The sequence below is a fragment of the Diceros bicornis genome, chromosome 6, assembly GCF_020826845.1.
Source record: "Diceros bicornis minor isolate mBicDic1 chromosome 6, mDicBic1.mat.cur, whole genome shotgun sequence".
NCBI classification, from domain to species: domain Eukaryota; kingdom Metazoa; phylum Chordata; class Mammalia; order Perissodactyla; family Rhinocerotidae; genus Diceros; species Diceros bicornis.
The window spans coordinates 55,104,002-55,126,423 of NC_080745.1; the positions used below are offsets into that span (position 1 = coordinate 55,104,002).

General features: G+C 38.5%; 1 protein-coding gene across 2 annotated transcripts in view; it reads left to right on the plus strand.

Moving 5' to 3' along the window:
* Positions 1-21,833, plus strand: part of STAMBPL1 (STAM binding protein like 1) — a 50,312-nt gene extending 28,479 nt beyond the window's left edge. The window contains exons 3-11 of one of the 2 annotated variants that reach the window (XM_058543478.1): positions 4,693-4,910; positions 7,507-7,582; positions 9,387-9,482; positions 11,583-11,940; positions 13,021-13,145; positions 15,142-15,279; positions 19,652-19,764; positions 20,689-20,788; positions 21,511-21,833. In XM_058543478.1, the coding sequence (XP_058399461.1) occupies positions 4,693-4,910; positions 7,507-7,582; positions 9,387-9,482; positions 11,583-11,940; positions 13,021-13,145; positions 15,142-15,279; positions 19,652-19,764; positions 20,689-20,788; positions 21,511-21,567 (1,281 nt within the window). In that variant the 3' untranslated portion in view covers positions 21,568-21,833. The remainder of the gene's footprint in view (positions 1-4,692; positions 4,911-7,506; positions 7,583-9,386; positions 9,483-11,582; positions 11,941-13,020; positions 13,146-15,141; positions 15,280-19,651; positions 19,765-20,688; positions 20,789-21,510) is intronic. The other variant, XM_058543479.1, reaches the window with a different exon arrangement.
* The last annotated feature ends 589 nt before the right edge of the window (positions 21,834-22,422 follow it).

A 22,422-nucleotide genomic window follows, 5' to 3' on the forward strand; every position in this document is an offset into this window, starting at 1 on the left:
CATGTTCTTTGGATAAATACCCAGCAGTGGAGTAGCTGGATCGTATTGTAGTTCTATCCTTAATTTTTTGAGGAATCTCCATACTGTTCTCCATAGTGGCTGCACCAGTTTGCACTCCCACCAGCAGTGTATGAGAGTTCCCTTCTCTCCACATCCTCTCCAACACTTGTTGTTTCTTGTCTTGTTAATTATAGCCATTCTGATGGGCATGAGTTGATATCTCATTGTAGTTTTGATTTGCATTTCCCTGATAGTTAATGACGTTGAACATCTTTTCACGTGCCTGTTGGCCATCTGTATATCTTCTTTGGAGAAATGTCTGTTCAGGTCTTTTGCCTATTTTTCAATTGGGTTGTTAGTTTTTTTGTTGTTGGGCTGTATGTGTTCTTTGTATATTTTGGAGAATAACCCCTTATTAGATACATGGTTTGCAAATATCTTCTCCCAATTGTTAGGTTGTCTTTTCATTTTGTTGATGGTTTCCTTTGCTGTGCAGAAGATTTTAGTTTGATGTAGTCCCATTTCTTTATTTTTTCTATTGTTTCTCTTGCCCGGTCAGACATGGTGCTTGAAAATATATTGCTAAGACTGATGTCGAAGAGCATACTTCCTATGTTTTCTTCTAGAAGTTTCATGGTTTCAGGTCTTATATTGAAGTCTTTAATCCAAAAAAATGGACAGATTACTTTTGTGCATACAGGAGGCTGGAAGCCCCCTTCAGAAAATGTCCTAATTTCCATAGATTTTTTTTCCCAATCATTTTCTGATGTCATTGAAGTATGTATCTGTGGTCGAATAACAATATTTTCACTTAGAGCTGTTGAGATCTACAGGTGAGTGTGATTGGGGAAAAGTGGATGTATTGTGTGGTGTCTGAGACTTCTCAGTTGGAAAAGACGGTGTGTCCTCAGGCAGGAGGCTCAGAGTTCACAAGCTCCAATTCCTGCCTCTGATGTGGGAAAGTCTCCAACAGCTTCTCTGAAATTAGAAAGTCTTTCAGAAAATTAGAAGAGCAGCACAACAGGGTTTGAATAGAAGGAAGAGTGCTTTCATTTAACATGACGTCGCTTAGGAAGGATCTGAATGTTAGAGTTGCTGCCAGTTACATCTCTCTGATGTCAGAATTCTGGACCAAGTGAAAATAGATTTAAGATGCCAGGTGAGGATCAAAATCAAGTGTGTCCTCAAAAACAGACACATAGGTCAATGGGACAGAATCGAGAGCCCAGAAATAAACCCACATATCTATGAACAGCTAAGAACACACAATGGAGAGAGGAAAGTCTCTTCAATAAATGGTGTTGGGAAAACTGGACAGCCACATGCAAAAGAATGAAAGTAGACCATTATCTTACACCATACACAAAAACTATCTCAAAATTGATTAAAGATTTGAATGTAAGACATGAAATCATAAAACTTCTAGAAGAAAACACAGGCAGTACACTCTTCGACATCTGTCTTAGCAGCGTATTTTCAAATACCATGTCTGCCCAGGCAAAAGAAACAATAGAAAAAATAAACAAATGGGGCTACATCAAACTAAAATCTTCTGCACAGCAAAGGAAACCATCAACAAAATGAAAAAGCAACCTAACAATTGGGAAAAGATATTTGCAAACCATATATCTGATAAGGGGTTAATATCCAAAATATATGAAGAACTCATACATCTGAACAACAAAAAGCAAACAACCCAATTAAAAAATGGGCAAAAGATGTGAACAGACATTTTTCCAAAGAAGATATACAGATGGCCAACAGGCACATGAAAAGATGTTCAACGTCATTAACTATCAGGGAAATGCAAATCAAAACTACAATGAGATATCAACTCATGCCCATCAGAATGGCTATAATTAACAAGACAAGAAACAAGTGTTGGAGAGGATGTGGAGAGAAGGGAACTCTCATACACCACTGGTGGGAATGCAAACTTGTGCAGCCACTATGGAAAACAGTATGGAGATTTCTTAAAAAATAAAGAATAAAAGTACCATACGATCCAGCTATTCCACTGCTGGGTATTTATCCAAAAAACATGAAAACACAACTATGTAAAAATATATGCACCCTTATGTTCATTGTGGCATTATTCACAATAGCAAAGACTTGGAAACAACCTAAGTGCCCATCAAAGGACAGATGGGTAAAGAAGATGTGGTACATACACACAATGGAATACTACTCAGCCATAAAAAAAGATGCAATCTTGCCATTTGTGACAACATGGATGGACTTGAGGGTATTATGCTAAGAGAAATAAGTCAGAGGGAGAAAGTCAAATACCATATGATCTCACTCATAAATAGAAGATAACAATAACAGCAATAACCACAAACAAACACTTAGATACGGAGATTAGATTGGTGGTTAGCAGAGGGGAAGGCGGGAGCGAGGAGGACGAAAGGGGTGACTGGGCACATGTGTATGGTGATGGATTGTAATTAGTCTTTGGGTGGTAAACATGATGTAATCTACACAGAAATTGACATATAATGATGTACACCTGAAATTTATATAATGTTATAAACCAGTGTTACCTCAATAAAACAAAATGAAGTATACCCTTTATACCTCATAACTTGGACCTGGAGAACGTGCGAGATTGATAAGTCTTCTTATCCCTTCTGCTCCAAATTGAATTGGCTTACCCACCCAGTCACAGGAGGGATAGCTGGAGACCTTCAAGGTGAAGAATCCCGGAGCTTAGAGCTTCCCTGGGGAGAAAGAAAGAGGGAGGAGGACTCACCCGATTGCTGTAGGCCGGGTCAAAAGGGTAGTAGAAGGTGCAAGAGGTGTGGCCTGCTTCTGACTCAGTGGGGCCTTGAGAAACATGTTTATGGCTCTCTGGTTACATATTAAATCTTAAGAAGCAAGAATTATTCCAGGTCTCTACGGTTCTATCTACTATAAAATTGCTACCAAAGTAGACCAGATGGCATTGGAAAAACTGCAGATATCTAATTCACTGCATTCTGCCCCTGAAGGTTGGTTCAGTAATACATGGCCAGACTAAAACTATGTCTACCTTGATTTCTTTTTTAACTTTCTACAGACCTTAATCAAATGCTCCACCCACATTGTAGTCAGCCTTGCAGTCTACCCTCACTGACTGAGGGTGACTTGGGAGGCTAAATTTGCTCTGGGCTAACACCATTCTTGGAGCATGAGAGGATGGTAGAGTAGTCTAAAGCAGTGCTCCTCAGGGCTGGCCCGGTGGCACAGCAGTTAAGTGCTCATGCTCTGCTTTGGCAGCCCGTGGTTGGCAGGTTCAGATCCGGGCCACGCACCGACGCACCACTTGTCAAGCCATGCTGTGGCCGCGTCCCATATAAAGTAGAGGATGATGGGCATGGATGTTAGCCCAGGGCCAATCTTCCTCAGCAAAAAAGAGGAGGACTGGCATCAGATGTTAGCTCAGGGCTGATCTTCCTCGCCAAAAAAGAAAAAACAAAAAAACAAGCAGTGCTCCTCAAACTATAACATGCATAAGTGCCTCTGAGAAACTAGTTAAAACTCCAAGCCCACCCACAGAGATTCTGGTCTGTAGATCTAAGGTGGGAACTGTTAGGAATTTGTATTTTTAAGAGATTCTCAGTTGATGCTGATGCCACTGGTCCAGGGACCACGCTTTGAGAAGCACTGGTCTAAACCAAGAGTCAGCAAACTATGATCTGAGGGCCAAATTCAACTGCTTGTTTTTGTAAATAAAAATTTTTGGAACACAGGGAGGATCATTTGTTTACATATTGTTTATGGATGCTTTCATGCCAGCAGAGGTGAATAGCTGCAACCAAGACTGTATGGCCCACAAAGCCTAAAATATTTGCTATATGGCCTTCAACAGAAAAAAAAATCTGTTGCCTTTTTTGCCTTTTTGAAGCACTGACTTTTTATTGAATAATTGAATAATTATCCTGAATGTATATGTTCTGTGTTTTTCCAAATGTGTACAGACGCTGTTTTTATTAATAAAATAGAAACGTATTAATTAATATCACTGACTTTTTCTTAGTAATTATTATCATTTTTTCAGTCAAGGACTAATTAACAGTGTAGTTTTTATTATGTGGAGGTCTAAGAGTGTTTTATGTTACAAAAAAAAAGGGGAGGTGGGGGGAAGGTGTCCGTATACTTGAAAAGGCTTCTCCAGGACTAATTGGTAGAGTTTTATTCACTTGCTGAAAATGCAGGGAGGCCTTGAAAGCTTCTTACTAAACTAGATATGATCTGGAATAGAACTGAATCCTTATAGTAACATTGAATCCAAGCTATCTTGGAGACCGTGCAGAGTAGAATGACATGAGCCCTTCCCTGGCAGGAATCCTTCTCTTGGTCAGCTTCACGTCGCTCAGGATGGAAACATCCGCGAGGATGTAAGGGTCAATGATGTTTTACCTAAAATGACCTACAGTATTTGCATACGCGGGAACTGCCACGTAATTGTATCGTGAAACCCAAAAGAGATCTTACTCCAATCAAAATGTATGTTTACCCTGAGAGATCTGTGTCTCTTCGGCGTACAGATCACATGTTTAAGCAAAAAGACTTCACTTTTTCCATATCATTAATTTTTGTGAAAAGCTGTCCTTAGGTATTGGTATCAGGTATTTAGTACAGAAAATACATTCATAATTTCAGTCATATTCATTTCTTATTATAAACAGAGATTCACATTTTACTTCGCAGAAAAAGTTAGCGGCTATGCCTGACCATACCGATGTTTCCCTCAGCCCGGAAGAGCGAGTCCGGGCGCTGAGCAAGCTGGGCTGTAACATCGCCGTCAGTGAAGATATCACTCCGCGCCGCTACTTTAGATCCGGAGTGGAGATGGAGAGGATGGCCTCTGTGTATCTGCAAGAAGGGAACTTGGAAAACGCCTTTGTTCTTTATAATAAATTCATAACGTAAGTCTTTTGTTTTGGAGGTCTTCGAAATGAGAAAATTGGGAAAATATTTACATGATATTTTAGTAAAACGGTTTGGATGCCAGGAATGTTTTCATGTTCAGACCAATTTTACAATGTCCAAAAGGATCAAATGTCTAGGTTTTTAAATTACCAAGTATGTACTCAGAGGCATCCCCACACCATCTCTGAGGCTTAGGAGTGGTGGGAAGAAGGTCAGGGGTGGGGTGAGAATCAGCGATATCAGATAACCTCTCAACAGGCCAGTACAGTAACCGAAATGTCCTTTTAACAGTCTTCACAAATAAAATTTCTTGCTTCATGCCATTCTCCCATGACAGGAATGTAAGCTTTATGAGGCTCCTGCTCTCATCTACAGCACGTGGAACATGCCATGAGCATTTTTTAAATTTGATTTGATGGGCTGAGACTGGGGTGCAAGTTGGGAATCGTTGAAGGATCTGATCCAGGGATAGCGTATAGCAGTCAGTTTCACATTGTAGTTAGCATTTTTTTAAAAAAAGAACTTGTTTAGCTGTGTAGAAATGCTATATATGAAAGAGCTTTCAAAATAGTGAGTGAAAGGGGCTACGTCAAAACAGCCGTGTGAAAATATACTCCACATTAGAGAGATATTTATTAATAACATATCCTAGTTTAAGAGTTAACAGAAATGGGATTTGAATTTTCCTTGCCAATTTACCATCTTACTGTTTGGGAGGATCTCCTGTTACCGATAATTATTTAATCTGAGGTAAACCCCTTATTTTTGTTTTAATTGGAAGTCGTGTGTTGATTAACTTCACTAGTTCAGTTGGGGACTTAAGCCAAAGACCTTTGAGAAGTTGAAAAAGTAAACTTAAAACTCGCATCCCATGATTCTACCAAGGGCAAAATTAAAAGCAGTTTGGCATGGTATACAAATTGCTCTGCATTTTTTTCACGTAAATTAACTTCTTGGAAATTAAGAGATTGTTTGGCAACATTCATCCTACCTGGGAAAATCACTTGTTTCTAGAAAATTAAGCAATAAGTATGAAATCGGAGAATATCAATTGTCATTGATAGGACACATTTTCTATTTTAGTTTCTGAACTATAAGTTACCAATTGATAATATTTCTTTTTCACCTTCTGCTTGTGTTTTACTGTCACTCCCATGGAATCGTAAGTGTAGAAGGGAAAGGCCACCATACTCTCTGAGTTACTGAGTAATCAGAATGAATTCTCTTCTGTCATTATCAGTATGATTGTTTGTAATTGACTTTTTCTCCATGGACCTCAGTTCCTCATCTACATCACCCTTATGGGTGAAAATCTCTGAGGTCTCCTCAACTCTAAATGTCTGTAACTTTATTCCATTTATAAAACCTTAGGTAACTAACAACTTACGTAGCCTCTTTAAGCCTTAATTTTCTCGTTTGAGAAATGAGAGTTATGATACCATTCCAATGTACCCTGTAGGCGAGATGATGAATGTATATGTGATTTGTAAACATTAGAACATCAATAATTATAAGGTATCGCATATTAGTTGATCAAAAAATAGTATTTACGGAACCAGCCCTGATAGCCTAGTGGTTAAAATTTGGTGCACTCCGCTTCGGTGGCCTGGTTCGGTTCCCGGGCACGGAACCAAACCACTTGTCTGTCAGTAGCCATGCTGTGGTGGCAGCTCATATAGAAGAACTAGAAGGATTTACAACTAGAATATACAACTATGTACTGGGGCTTTGGGGAGGGGAAAAAAAAAAGAAGGGAAGATTGGCAACAGATGTTAGCTCAGGGCGAATCTTTCCCAGCAAAAAAAAAAGAAAATAGTATGTGCAGCCCATCATGATCTATCAAGGAAGGGCTATTCACTCATTTAACAAATATCTATTGAGCACTTATTATGAGGTGGACAGTATTGCACAGGTTCAGGGTACATCAGTAAGGAAAAAAACCCTAGAATTCCCAGCTCTTGTGGAAGCAATATCTTCACTTTACTTGGAAGCGATGCATCTGGTTTGCTGTAGGCATTTCCCTTCACTTCCGCTGTCCCTTGTTCCTCAAAGAGGTGATGAAAAATAATTATCTCCTAATTAATACCTCCTAATCCACTAGGGATTCTGGCTGTCATTTCTGCTCTCTTACTTATGAATTTTCAGTAAAGAGTTTTTGATATGTATACCAGGGCACTACTGATTCATCAGTGGTCTTTTCCATCTTTTTCAATGATAAGAAGGGGTTACATCAATCTTTCCAAACTCTTACATTTTTACATGATCCTCTGTGTTGCAGGCAGGAAGCAAGTAAGATGGTGCTCTGGTGGGGTTAAGCTCCCAGGACCTGGAAAGACCAAAGCGACGTGATCTATTTAGGGAGCATCCTGACCTTAACCTTTTAACCTCCATGCTTAGTTTGCTGAGCTTCACTACCCTGTAATGCCAAAATCATGCTCGTACCAGCCTCTGATGGAAAGGCAGATGAAAGAATATAGGTTAAATAAATTATTAAACACGCCCTTTTGAAAAGGAGGCTCATTCTCATATTAGAACCCATCATTGAATTTTTTCTGTGATATAATGCTAAGAACGTGTTTTCCCTTTCTCTAGTTTGTTTGTAGAAAAGCTTCCCAGCCACCGAGAATACCAGCAATGTGCAGTACCCGAAAAGCAGGATATTATGAAGGTACTGTAGGATCGATTCTGTGGGATCAGATGCTCCACAAGTATCCATTATTGATTCACCCTCCTTTCTATACTCCTCTGTTTCATCCTCTTGAGAGTTTAAGCACAAAAAATTCATTCCATTAGCCATGATGTTTCAATCTCTTCTCCAAACCTTTAATCATCCTTACTAAGCCAATATGCGATGTCTAATTGAAATTGGGGGGGGGGAAGAAAAGAAAAAGGTCAAGAATGTGCTTAATCACCTTATGGCATGAAGAAGGAATTATTTCACGAATCCTCCCAGATATTGAGGGAATGGTTGTCTATCTCCCCATACTTATATGTGAGACAGTCATTTTGGCTGTTTGGATTATTCCATATAGTCCTAAACCCAAAAACTATTTGAAAATCAATATTGATTATTAAGACAGCCACAAAGCTCTAGTTATTTTTCTTCTTATGATACTAACCTAATAGATAATAAAGTGTTTAGGGGGTGGCCTGAAATATTCTCAAGGAAAAGGAAGATTGTTCAAATGTATTGATACATTATCAACATTTGCAACATACATAGTTATAAAATATCTTTAGCTGAGAATATATCCTTTTAAATAAAATTTTAAAAATATTTCCCATTTATTTGTCTTAAATAGTTTGGGTTAATCTTATATGAAGGAAAATAAAACAATATATACAAAGCCAATCACAGCATGAAATTTTAAACAACTTTCAAAAGATATTTAACCATATAATGAAGTAAAGGCTGTCTTACCAGTTACATCAGGCCTGAGGCTGCCTATAAGCAGAACTCATTTTGTGAAATGATCATCTACATTTTTTTATTTCTCTACACACTTAATCAGAAGTGTCCTTCATTATCATGTCTTTGTGTATCATTTCCCCTCAATTCTCTTGTTCATTCAACCTCAGTGAGTTCTGTACAGAAACCAAAGGTCCCAGGCTGCCAAGGTGACTCTTTTACTCTAATTTAGGGTTATTCTTATTTTTACTTGTAGGAAAAGATTCTCCAAAGGCATCTACATTTTCTTTGTTTATGCCTGTTGAATAAATGGATGGATAGATGGATGGATGCATGCATGCATGCATGCAAGGGTGAATGAATGAATGACAAAAGATTAAGAAAACAGAAATTTTAGTGGAAGAGCCTGGCTAGAGTCGGGAGACTTGGGTTCTAGTCCTAACTGGGTCGCTAGCTAGTTATACAATACAGGACAAGCCTTTTAATCTTTTTAGGGCTTTGTTTCCTCATCTCTAAAAAGGGGTATGGTGTTTGGACTATCTCAGATTTTCCAGCCATGAAATATCACTGGGAAGTTGTTTGAGATCCAGATTCCCCAACCCCTTCCCTAAATATGTTGATTCAGTAGATCTGGGATTAGCCCTTGGAATCTGTATTTTTATAAAAAGTGCCTCAGTGGTTTTTACAGTCTGTCAGGTCTAGGAGTCCCTGCCTGGCATGTTCTCCGATGTTCCTTCTAGCTATGATGCCTTATCACTTACATACTGTGGAATGTGCAGTTACAAACCCACTACCTAAAAATGGGGTACCTGCCGAAACAAAATGCTTATCTCACCAGTGGAGTCAATAAAGGTCTTACAAAGGGGATAATTTTTTCCCTTCTCTAAATAAGAAGTTATATTTCGGAGCCCTAGAAAAGAGAGATTTATTTTTCCACCGTCATCTTTGGTTACTTGTGTCTTGATTTCTAATACACATACCAGCTGTTTTTCTTTCTCAGCTGATGATTTGAAAGACTATACTGAAAATCCCACTAATCAATATGTATATATATTTTTAAAAGAAACTGAAGGAGATTGCATTCCCAAGAACAGATGAATTGAAAAAGGAGCTTTTAAAGAAATATAACGTAGAATACCAAGAATATTTGCAAAGCAAAGTAAGTTCAACTGGTACATTTATTTCATGTCTGTTTTTTGTGCACATATTTTTTAAATTTCATTTTCATATGAATTTTTCAAATGTCATATGCATTTAAATTAAAAATTAAAGATGCAGTAAGATAAAACCAATTAAAAATTCATGTTACTGTCCAGGTTAAGCACTTCCACCAAAGATGTGGTATTTTTATTTCCCTACAATGTCTAATAAAGTGACGAATTACAAAATAGATTTCCTACAGTGATTTAAATAGAGCTTTTTGACCAACTCTTGCCAGTGTAACTTGAGCCAGATGACTGCTCTTTGCTGATGAATGAAGACAGTAGGAGGTAGGGAGAGCAGTATATGGTTTCTGATGTATCTAATTATGTAGCCTTTGGAAATGTGAATTAAATTCTTAAATATTATGATCGTTATTACTTCAAGATGGAATAATAGCTACCCATATGAGTGAAATGTAATCGTATCACCAATGGGTGGTGGTTTCTGGACTGTTTTTAAATAAAGAGTGAAAATGATAATGATGTCTAAGAGACCGAAAGACATTGAAAGAAGAAATCGACCAATTCAGTCTATAGGACCTCAAGTTCAAAATTTGAATTCTCAACATTTATAGCATTATTATAAAGGTTGTTTTGCTTTTTTTGTTTGATTGTGTGTTTACGTGCTTTGGAAGTTGTCATCTTTACTGACTCTCGCTTCAGTTTAATCCCATTAACTCTGAACATGGTCAGAGAACCTCTCTGCTTTCCATGGGCATAGCTAGAAGTCAGATGTGAGTGAGAAATTTTGACGTAAGTGACAGAGGGAATGTTGAAATCAGAAGTTTCCCTCAAGTGTGGATATTGAAGATATGATTTGAACTATGGAAGATAAAAATGATCTTGGAGGCTCAGACAAAGCAACAGTAAGGGAGAAAAAAGCCCAGTTAAGTCTCCTTTCCACACTTAGCAGTGTGTATGGTCGTCCCCTCTGGATCTCCCTGGGAGGAACAGCCTCAGCAGCTGTTGCATGGTTTGCCTTGGGTGACACCAGTTACTTTGCAGTCCGCAATAGTATCCCATGTATGTGACATGTTGAAATCCCTGGGGGAATAGAGTGGCAGCTTGATGCCTAGAAGAGATGAACAGACACACCGGTAAGCCCTTGGCTACAGGCAGCACCAGGATCATCTGGGAGCTTATTAGAAATGCAGCATCTCAGGCCCCACCCCAGACCTGCTGAATCCAAGTCTGCCCTATAACAAGACTCAAGGCGATTCGTGTACATATCGAAGTGCCACTGTAAGCTGTGTCCTCAGCCCCACCTCTACCCTAGAGTAGCTCCCAAAGTCTAGTTTTTATCAAAATCATTTGGGGAGCTTATTAGAGATTTTTATTTTCTGATCCAATAATGCCCGGATATTTTCATTAAGACTGCGGAGCTTGAGAATCTTCATTTTTAACAAAACTCCTGGTTTGTTCTGTTAGAAATGATAGGACCGTATTTTGAGAACCATTTCTTAGTGATTCCCCCTTCTCCATGAAGTTCCAGTAGTATGAGTTTTAGAGTCTAATGCAAAAGGTTCTAGGGCAGCACTGTCTAAGAGAACTTCCTATGATGATGGAAATGTTCTATTTGATGCTCTTTGGTATAGGAGCCACAGCCACATGTGGCCAGTGGGTCCTTAAAATGTGTCTAGAATGACTGAGGAACTGAATTCCTAATTTTATTTAATTTTAATTGATTTAAATTTAAATAGCCATGTGGGGCTACTGGACAGTGCAGTCTAGGGTGACATAACCATTTCTGAGATATTTTGTTCCATATGGACCTTGATTTTCCAATATTAAAAGCACAGAGGAATGGAGGGAACTTGATTGTCATGGCCTGTCTCTGGCAAAATATGAGGGGATGTAGCACTGCTGCCTTAATCAGATTAACGGGCTTTTGCCATGGTGTTGTGTATTTTCCTTACTGTCGCATGAGTGTCCCTGTGGGCATATTGCAGTATCTAGCCGTGTCTCTTTGTCTGCTAGAAGATTGAAAGCATCTAATCCCAGTTTGATGTTTTTGCCTTGGAAGCTAACCTTTTATTCTGGCAACCGCATTTTTTTAGAACAAATACAGAGCTGAAATTCTCAAAAAACTGGAGCACCAGAGATGGATAGAGGCGGAAAGGAAGCGAATCGCTCAGATGCGCCAGCAGCAGCTAGAATCAGAGCAGTTTCTGTTTTTTGAAGATCAGCTCAAGAAACAAGAATTAGCCCGAGGTCAGATGCACAGCCAGGAAACCCCAGCGCTGTCGGAGCAGATTGATGGGAGTGCTTTGTCCTGCTTTTCCACGCATCAGAACAATTCCCTGCTGAATGTGTTTGCAGATCAACCTAATAAAAGTGATGCAACCAATTACGCTAGCCACTCTCCTCCCGTAAACAGGGCTTTAAAGCCAGCTGCTACTCTAAGTGCTGTTCAGAGTAAGTGATGAAATGCTCCCTGCAAGACATTAAATCTCTTCTAACGGAACCACATTTCTGTAACATCTGGGAGGGTCCTCCTCACTTCATTATCAATTGTGGTAAGACCCCTACATGATGTGGTGTGAATGACAGAGCTAGTCTTTCAGTACTGTCTGGCTTTTGTAACCTTAAAATTCAGGAAACATGATTTGCCCCTGGAAGAGCAGAGAATGTAATAAAAGAGGCTGTATTTAGTCATGGTACAGAGATTTTAAAAGAGAAGAATCCCAAGCATTTTTTTCTTTCATGTCTTTTAACCGAGAAACACATGAATCTTAAACGTAAACACTTATACTGGAGAGGAAAGAAGATGTTGAGAAAATTGTTTGTCCAGACCTTGGCTCAAAAATTTAAATGTAAATGTTTAGCATATCCCTGCCCAGGAGGATCTCGTACACGCTAGTAGTTAACCTCCAAGTGGATTATGTGTTTCTGCCAACAATCAGCGCTGCTTCGTGCTGCTACATCAGTGCTGGCGAGCTTCCAAAACCAATGGGACATTCTTCCCGGCAGACACTGTCAGATGGAGTTTGTGTTTGCATTTATTTTTTGATGATTATGATAGTCAGCCATTTCATAAATTAGTCTACTGCTAATTATTTCTGAGAACATAGTGCTTTTACTTAATGATCACCAACTTTCATAAAGATATAAGTACCAAATGGGAAACACAATAAAGAATATTTATCCTATGTCTTAGAAGCCGTGAGACGTAGTCTTTGCAGCCTATGCACTTAGGAGGGTATTTGCTTTGTGCCAGAAGAAATACATGAAATAGTTGATCTAGGGCACAAAAACGTAAAAGTGCTTGCACCTTCCCGCTTGTTTATAAAATAATTTATATGCAGAGTGTAATTTCACCTTCATTCTAGTTAATGTTTACTTTCAAGAGTTTTAAAAGAAAACATGGAAAGTGGAGCACCTGATAATTTTATTTTTCATATTTATATTGACCTGCAGTTGCTTGCCAAAAAACAGCTTTGAAGGATGGGATGTAAGGTTTGTTTTATAGCTTTTGCTCTCTTTTCTGTTTCTTAGATTTAGTGGTTGAAGGACTTCGATGTGTGGTTTTATCAAGAGATCTTTGCCACAGATTTCTGCAGCTGGCAGAATCTAATACAGTAAGAGGAATAGAAACTTGTGGAATACTTTGTGGAAAACTGGTATGATCTTTGTTTCATATCTCTCTGCACAGGATACCTTCAATAGTAATGGCTTTCTTGAAATAAGCAGAGCAGAATAAAAGCATCCTAAAAGTTGTAAATATTATGAAATTATCTTGACATAGATTAACTTACAAAACTACTGCCATTATTAATGGAATTATCTTTCTAGAAAATGGATTATAAAATTTCAAGGATACTATAGAAGCTTATTGTAAAGAATTAATCAAACCATATATTAAATCTTTGTTTAGAAAATGGTGGATTACAGGTCTTCAGATTTCCAAAACCATCTAATTTTCTAAATCAAATTTCCATTGCAATTGTTAGTTTCATATATATTCATATAATTAATTCTGCCTGTTTTTATCAGTGACAGGTATCATCTTGCCACCCTTTTTCAGATACATGTGAAATAAAACTAAGGTTTTGTTGTTTTCTTTAGTTTAAGGTAGTAGTTTCAAGAAACTGAAATCTTATAACAGGTCATATTTAAGTATGGAAGATTTTATCAGAAATATGTGATGAAAGACAATGTCAAAATAGGAAGAGATAAAAGAGAGAAAATACATTTAATCCTCCTTGCAAGAAAGAGGAATAATGTTTCTTTGGAAGGGCCCTTTCATAGTCTCTTCTGGGTATCAGTTTATATATCTGGGTCTAGGCACATTTTCAGTCCTGAACATTTACCTTGGAGACTGTAGTTTAATTGAATAATGTATTTCATTCAACACCCATTCTCCTATTATATTCCAGTGTGGCATCAGCACTTTTCCTCCAGGAGAGAGGAAGCACAGATGACAAGCACAGGAGAATGACCTGCCATCTCCTCCCCACAGTCACATTAGTTGCCCTTCAGGGGGCAGTGTGCTATGGATGCTTCGTCCCCAAGACCATGTGTAATACTTAGTTTGATTGATTGATTGAGTGATTCATTCATTCATCAGACAAACATTTACTGAGTACCTGTATGTGCCAGGCACTGTGCTAGGTGTTGGCATTCAGTAGCCTGTAACAGCCACAGTCCCTGCCACGTGATGCTTGCACGATGCTTGTGAAGAACCAGACAGATGATTAATTTTAAATAAGGCCGGGTGCTCTCAATGGAATGCAGGGTATCATGGGAAGGTGTAACTGGGAAACCTTTTCTGGGAGGGTCAAGAAGGGCTTCCCTGAAAAGTGATGTTTACACTAGGCCTGAAGGATACATAAAGTCAGCCATGAAAGGAGGAAGTGGGATGGAGGAAAGAGTTGTAATCAAGGCTGGAGGAAGAGTGCCCACTTAGGGAAAGCCCTAAGTCTGGAGAAGATGATGCTGTGGAAGGATGGACAGCCACTCACAGCACAAACATCTCATACCTGAGGATTCCACCAATACTTCACAACCCTCTTCCTTTCCACGCTTATGTTTTAGCTGAGGGGCCTAATTTGTTTTTCCTTTCTCTTTATCTACTTGCAAATCCAAAACATTACCTTAATTCTGGAAAATCCCAGTGAGTCCCCCCAATAGAAGAAAGTCCTAAATCTTGAAGTGAAATTAAATATAATTAATAAAATAAAACCAAGACCATCAACAAACCTTAGAAATGTCCTTCAGTAAAACTAAAAAATTATTTAACTAGTGTCTTCCCCTCCAAATAAAGTTGCTATTGTTTTGTTCTGATTTTTCCATTACAGATATAATGTATCAAGACATTATTTATTAACTAAAATTCCATGGAGCAGCCTGGGATGCTAATTCCTAATTATGGTACATTTGCTGTTGTGAAAATGGGTCTCAAGCTCCAGACAACTGGCTCAAATTTTTGGCAAATAATCCATTTTCAAGTTTGGGACTTTGTTTTTGAATTGTGACCAGGTGGGAGGACGATGATGCAAGTGGTGCGGCATTCTCTAGTCTTGTAGCAAAACGTTGCACTGCCTGTTCAGGGTGTTTATGTTTTTCGTTTTTTTTCTGTCAGATGCTGGTTATTCTTTTTTGCTAATTGTTTTTTAGACACATAATGAATTTGCTGTTACTCACGTAATCGTGCCAAAGCAGTCTGCGGGACCAGACTATTGCGACGTAGAGAATGTAGAAGAATTATTCAGTGTTCAGGATCAACACGATCTCCTCACTCTGGGATGGATCCACGTACGTTTGACCTTTTGGGTCTTGGTTTATTTTTTTGTTGTGCGCTGTTTTCCTCCTTGAGGAAAGTTGACTTAATTTAAATCATTTCTTATTTTTAAATTTTTTTAAGTGCAATAAATGTCATCCTATTAAAACATTTTCTTCACTGTTAGGCCATGTCTAAATCTGTCAAATCTGGATTTGGAGAGAGCTGTATTATGCTTTTCTCTACCATCTGAAGTTAAAAGAGAGAGAAACATTTGGAAATTAGGTGACTTGTTAGGTACATAGTTTAATGGATTAAACTAACGATTTAAAACGATTTAAAAATCGTTAGATTTTTAGCTTATTTGACTAGACAGTTAACGTTTTCTTTCCCTTTGCTGTGGATCTAAAGTATATTATTTTAAGAAAATATCTGAAAAAGTTTCCTTTAAACAGGTGTTTGTACATATCAAATAGGGACCATACACTCCACTACAACTCCCCTACAGGCCAACGATGTATGTATCATTGTATAGACAGCCATGGAGTAGGGCCAAAAGGATGGGGCCAAAAACCTTGGGTTCCATCATCAGGCAGGCTATCATAGGGCAGGAAAGGGCTTCCAATCAAAAGACATGAGTTTAAATCTCACCTGTACTAAGAATTCACTCTAGGAATGTTGGCAAGTTATTTAAGCAGTCTGGGCATCAGCTTTATCATCCATAAAATAGGGATCGTAATAATGGACTTCATGTGATGGTGAGTTTTAAGTGAGATAATGTCGGTGAATTTCTTAGCACATTTTTCTAGGGACTCAGAAAATTGTAGCTATTTTTATTGGTGATGTTACTCTGCTTTTCCTATCCATGGTTTAATCTATCTCGGGGACATTTTTCCATTCAGTCTCACACATCTGGGCCTGGAGTAGGGACAAGTCATCCCACTGACATGGGATGCTGGTCCAGATTTCCAGGGCACATCCTGGGGACCTCCAAGAGCCCCTGAAGAGTGATAAGTGACCATTTTTATTTTACTTGCTTTATAGAGAAGTATTGAGTAGGGATAGAACACATCTATACTGCCCACACAAAATCACCAAGCACTTGGTGTTGTGGGGGAAGGGGGAGAATCCCCCTCTGCCCTTTCCCTTAAGGTTCTTATGGCTGGCCAAACAATTAACAAGACAGGTTAGCAGAAGAAAATAATACCAAGTTTAATAACATGTATACATGGGAGAAACCAGGGACACTGAGTTTCTCAACACAATGGCAGAGATTCTCATCTTAAATAATATCTTCAGCTAAAGACAAAGGAGGATGTTGGGAGTGGGTGGTGTTTTGGGATTTCAGAGGGGAAGAAGACAATTTACATGAAGAGGGAAATGTAAATGTTTGTCAGACAATGCTTTGCAGGGCCACCTATAGAGAATGTGGCCTGGAGAGGCAGGAATTATAGTAATCAAGAGTATGTAGATTTAAGTCTTCTTCTTCTGTCCTGATAGGAGTTTTCACAGATAAGGTCATCCCCTCTCCTTCCCACTCCACAGAGGGAGATACCTTTACAAATGTAAATATTTGGTAAACAGAACTTTGAAAAGAATGGGTTTAGCGAAGACTCTGCCAGTCTGTCCATACCCAGAGTTAAATTCCTTTAGGCAGTTAGTGGGGGAGGTCAAATGTCCGTCAGAGAATTTAATCAAAGTAAAGAGATATATTTCAGGGTGGTCAATTTTGATCTTCCACAGTATTATGTAATTTAGAAAGGTAGCAGAAACTTTAGTCCCAGCTCCACCTGTAAGTTGCTGTGTGCCCTTAGTCAGGACTCCTAACCTCCTTGTTTTCAGGTTTCCTCATTGACCAAGTGGGGCTAATGAATGCCTTCTCTCCCTCATTGGATTTGTGTGAGCCTTAAACACGATACCAGGTGTAAAAGCCCTTTGAAAAGTATAAACCACCTCTCAAATGCCAGAAATTACTTGTAATGAAAAGTTTTCAAATCTTTCCTTATGTCTACTTGTTTTACTTAACAGTAAGTAATATGCCTTACTGTTTACTTAGAAATTGCTGAATTTTAAAGACATTGTTTAGTTCACTGTGATTTTCTATAATGAGAATGCATTAAAGTAAAACAAATTGTAGCAAAGAAATTCTAACAGGAACCGAGAAAGAATCACGGTCCATTAAATTACTTACGTTGAAAAGGCAATGTTAGTTTATCTTAAAAACATTTCCCAAATTAGAAATAAGTTTTTCCCTTATGACCCGTTTATATAATGTATGCAATAATGAAGTTAAGTTGTTCAAATAATGAATTTGGCATAATTCTAGAATTCTAGGACTTTCCTTTTTGTTTAATTTATTTCATCATATCAAATTGTTGTGATTCAATGAAAACACTAAAATGTTATATTTCTAAACCTCAATGGTTGTAATGACTTTTTGTGATGATTTTTATTGGCAAATAATAGCAACAAATTCCAAAGCTAACTTTTTTCAGATGTAAATTAGTCATAAGAAAGAAGGGCTGAATCAGAATCAGACAAATCTGGATTTGAATTTAGACTTCCCAGCTTAACTAGCTCTATGACCTTCAGCACGTTATTTACTCTTCTGCTTAGCTCAGTTACCTGATCTGTAAAATGGGGATAAAAAATAGCACTTACCTTGTTGTTTTAAGATTTAAATGAGATAACTCATGGAAAGTGATTAGTTCAGTGCCTGACACATTATTCAGTTGCAATAAATGGCATCTACTGCTGTTGTTCCATCATCATCATCGTCATCATCATTATTTTTAGTTTCACAGAGTGAGGGGTGGCATGGGAGCACCATTCTCCCAGGGGAAAGCTGTCTTTATCAGACTAGAAGTGATTCCCCTTGGCAGAAATGAGGGACTCAGAATGTCTTGTGGTGTGTATTCAGTCTGGAAATAAATTAACAGGCAGAGAGGTTTGCCTGTTTGACAACTGCCTGCTGTCTCCACGGTGCTCGAGTTCCATTAAACACTTCCTGCCTTCTCACCAAGGCAAAGAAGGCTGTATGTACTAATGGAAGGTTTTCACTGAATCAGAAAACAGGCAGTCAGACCTCCCCCTCATACCCTTGCTAAAGATTTGGGTTTTAAAAATTGGGGTACCGTTGATCCTGATTTTGATCCTAAAAAATGATTCCTCAGTTGATCTAAGTCTTTGCAGACCAAGAGTTATTTTTTATTGCAGAACATGTATCTTTCTGTAAATAGAAATCATTGGATTTTACCTTCATTCTGTTAAATAAAGTAGAAAGGAGTTTTAAAATCTTGCATTTCTTCAACAGCCCCATAGTTAAGTGAAAGGCATGAAGCTATTTCTGTGGGCCTATGCTCTTTAGTTAACAATGACAACATTAAAATAACCAAGCAGCAGTAATAATAACAGCTAATGATTCTGATTCCCTTCTATGTACTAGGCACTGCTGTAAGAATTGCACATGGATTGTCTCATTTAATTTTCATAACAATCCCATGAAGAAAATGATTATCCCTATATTACAGTTGATGAAATGGGCATGAGGAGGTTAAGGAATCTTTGAAGTATCATACAGCTAGTGAGAGATGGAGCCAGGACCCAAATACTGCATACCAAGGACCTTGGTTTCGTGATTAAAATGGTCACATTCGTTTTCCAAGGGTAACTGGGGTTTAATGTGAATTTTAAAATCATTATGGGTGCATATATTTTTAGTATTCAAGTATGAACCACTGATTTGTCGCTCATTAACACAAGTTTGTATACAGCCAAAAACCTGGAAGATACTTCTTTTAATTTATAATCTCCCCTTACTTCTCATCATGTGGGCATTTACTTGCTGTGCAAGATGAGTCCCAAACACCTTCAACAACTTAGAGAGTTCTAGTCTCCCATTTCTAGGGAATGGCAATCCATGAAAGGATATATAGCAACATGTGGTAAATTTAGTGAAAACTTTGCTTTTGTGTCCATGGTTTTGTGTAAAGTTTCTCTGGGTTTCCAATCACAGCTCTGCTCCTTACTAGCTGTGTGACCATGGGCAAGTTACTTAAAGGAGCCTCAGAATCCTTGTATATAAAATTGAAATAATAACGTAAGTATCTCCTTGATGAGTTGTGATGATTAAATGCGAATCTGTTTAAAGCCCCTGGCAAATTTCCAGTTCAGTCTTTCCCTAAAAGCAGAAAGTACATGAACACTCCCAAAAGCCTCTTCTCAAAGTCATAGTTATTCCAAAGATGTGCAAAGAGAAGGATTATGTCAGCAAGACATTTTTAAAAATCTGTATTTAATTAATGGTGGTGAGAAAGAAAAAGCAAATAACTAGAGTTTTCTCTTACAATGGGCTGTGGCCTTGGGTAAAACTCAGCTACCCCAGTAAGACTGTCCTCTTTTCTTTAGACTCATCCGACCCAAACTGCATTCTTATCCAGTGTTGATCTTCACACTCACTGTTCCTATCAGCTCATGTTGCCAGAGGCTCTTGCCATTGTTTGTTCACCAAAGCATAAAGAGTAAGTGAGACTATGGAGGGGCCCATGTAAGGCTTTGTCTGGGGCTGCTGGGTTCAAGTGTGTCCACACACCAGGTTGTGGCACGTAGATAGACACACCATGCCCTTGGGAAAAAGAGATTGGTGACAGCCGACTCCCATATACCTGTAGCTCTGCTGTCTTTTGCTTTTTGGTAGAATTACGGGTTCTTTTTCTTTAGTTAGCATGACCTTGAAGTGAGTAAACTGGATATTATTCCAGTTTGCCGTTTGAGATCTTAGTTCTACCGTGTTATTTCCTGTTGTGAGAAAATTTCCACCTTAGCTTAATTACCTCCAAAACCTTTCCAGGTTTGGAAGACAGTGATTATTGTAGCATGATTACAAGCAAAAGAGTCAGACGAACTGACGTTGGAATCCCAGCTCCACCCTCCAGTGGTGTGTTTAGCAGGATACCTGACCACTATGAGCATCAGCCTCTTCATCCCTGATACCTGCCCATCACGGATTGATGTGAGGGTGAAACTGGAAGAGAATCTGTGTAAAGGGCTTAGCATAGTGCCTGGCACCACTGGCCAGCACTCGACAGATATTTGCTATTGCTATAAACAGTGTTAGCATGATTAGAAAAAACCTGTCATTTCCTCCCACGGGGTCTCGGCTTTTCCTGCGGTCTCACACACAACTCCTCTGTGGCTTTTCCTCAGCTGCCTTTTCCCCATTACCATCCTGCAGATACTTGGAGGTAGCATTGGCTCCTCTGGGTTTCTCTCTTCTAGGCTAGTCATTGAAAGATTGGCTAAAAAATCACTGTGGAGTTCCTAGTTTATGGTTTCTTTCTCGATCCCATTTGAGGAACATGTATGCTTGCACTATTCTAATAAAGTGTCTGGAAAGTCCAAATGATCCTTAAATTTTTGTACCTTTTTTTCACCCTGAAATTTAGCACTGGCATCTTCAGGCTCACCAGTGCTGGCATGCTAGAGGTTTCCACTTGTAAAAAGAAGGGCTTTCATCCACACACCAAGGACCCCAGGCTGTTCAGTGTGAGTAGACAGTGTTGGTTATTTTTTGCAGATATTTATTTTTCACTTCCTCTTTTATTTTTTAAGGGGAGAGATAATAACAGTATAATATGAGATAAACACTAAAACACTGTGCTGCTTAGTTTGGAGTTTTCTTATCCAGAACATTAATCGGTCTTTCTATTGTCTTCTGATTTCTTCTCGCTATTATTTCATTGACAAGGGAATGCCGGTGTTTCTGTAGCAGAGTTGATTATGCATAAAGTTACCTTTCCATTTAAGTATCTGTGTGATACTTAAATAGTTTTCTTCAGACTCCAAGTAAGCAGACAGTTATTAAAGAAAATGATATTAAATGTCTCATGAATTATGTCTGCTTGATGTGGTTAAACTAATTTTTTAAGAACAGTTCAATGAAAACTGTAATCGTACTTCTTGATTGGCTTTGTATAGCCCGAAAGAAACATTTGGCTACATCTTTTCTCACTTACTGCTTGCTTGGTAGTTCTCTGGCTGTAACATCAGAGAAACAGTATTTTGAAGTTAGAATTTATTTAAAATGAAAATTACTTGGCAACCTCTGTAAATATTTTCTTGTTGAAAATGAATAAACATGATTGTATTTGTTCCGATTGGAAATATTTGTTAAATAAGGAACCTTTTTAAATTAGGAAATTCATACCTTCTTCCTAAAGAGAATCACGTTAAACATTATGATGTACAGCCAATATTTTCTTTTCTAGATATGCAAACATGTGTTGGTAAAAGACATAAAAATAACAGTGCTGGATCTGAGGTGATATGTTCCGAAGATTAGAACCGTCAACACCAGACACCTACCCGTGGATATGTGGTTGCCAGATTTTCTTAAGATGTTTCCAGAAATGACTGATATTTTATATTTATACATTTTAGATCAGAAAGTTTGATATTTATTGCTCTTGCACATTTTGAAGTTTTCTTTTTGAGTTGCTCTGTCTCAAGAGAGGTCACAATGGTGTTAAATCAATGCTTATTGTTGTGCCCAAATACTATGATGAGATAATAAATTGTGCTGCAAACAACACGTCTGGTATTTATCGAGTCCTCTGCGTACATTTTCAGAGCTTTAGATGTTTCACTGTATTTTTTTTCATTCCTGTAAAACATAATTCCAAATAAGAAATTCTGAGTATCAGGTGGTCTCCAAGACAGGCCACCTGTTTCTGCAACTTTCCCTGTGGGTGGTAGAAGAAGGTGAACAGTTTCCACGTGTGAGAAGAAATATGGCTGCAGATGGGAGAGCCCATCCTGTGTTTTCAGTGTCATCAAATCCCAGGCTCAGAGATGTCTCAGAGTGCAGGATACCAGAACAGTGAGCTTCTACTCTGGGATCAGGTGTCAGAGGGCTTGGGGCAGCAGACGATTCATTAACTTGATTTAGAGGACTAAAAGCAGAGACCCTCGAGAGAGGAGTAAAAAAAAAAGACTCAGGTAAAAGTGTAAAGGGGTGACAGGGAGAAGAAATGAGGCATAGGAAACACTGATAATTTTCAGCCAAAAAGAATAAATAAGAAAATAATTTGGAGGCAATTGGAGCCTGAGACTTTCTGAGGCCAGTCCAGGCCAAGCAGGGGGAAGAAAGGTCATGCATTTGCTGAGTTGCTCCCTGCGCA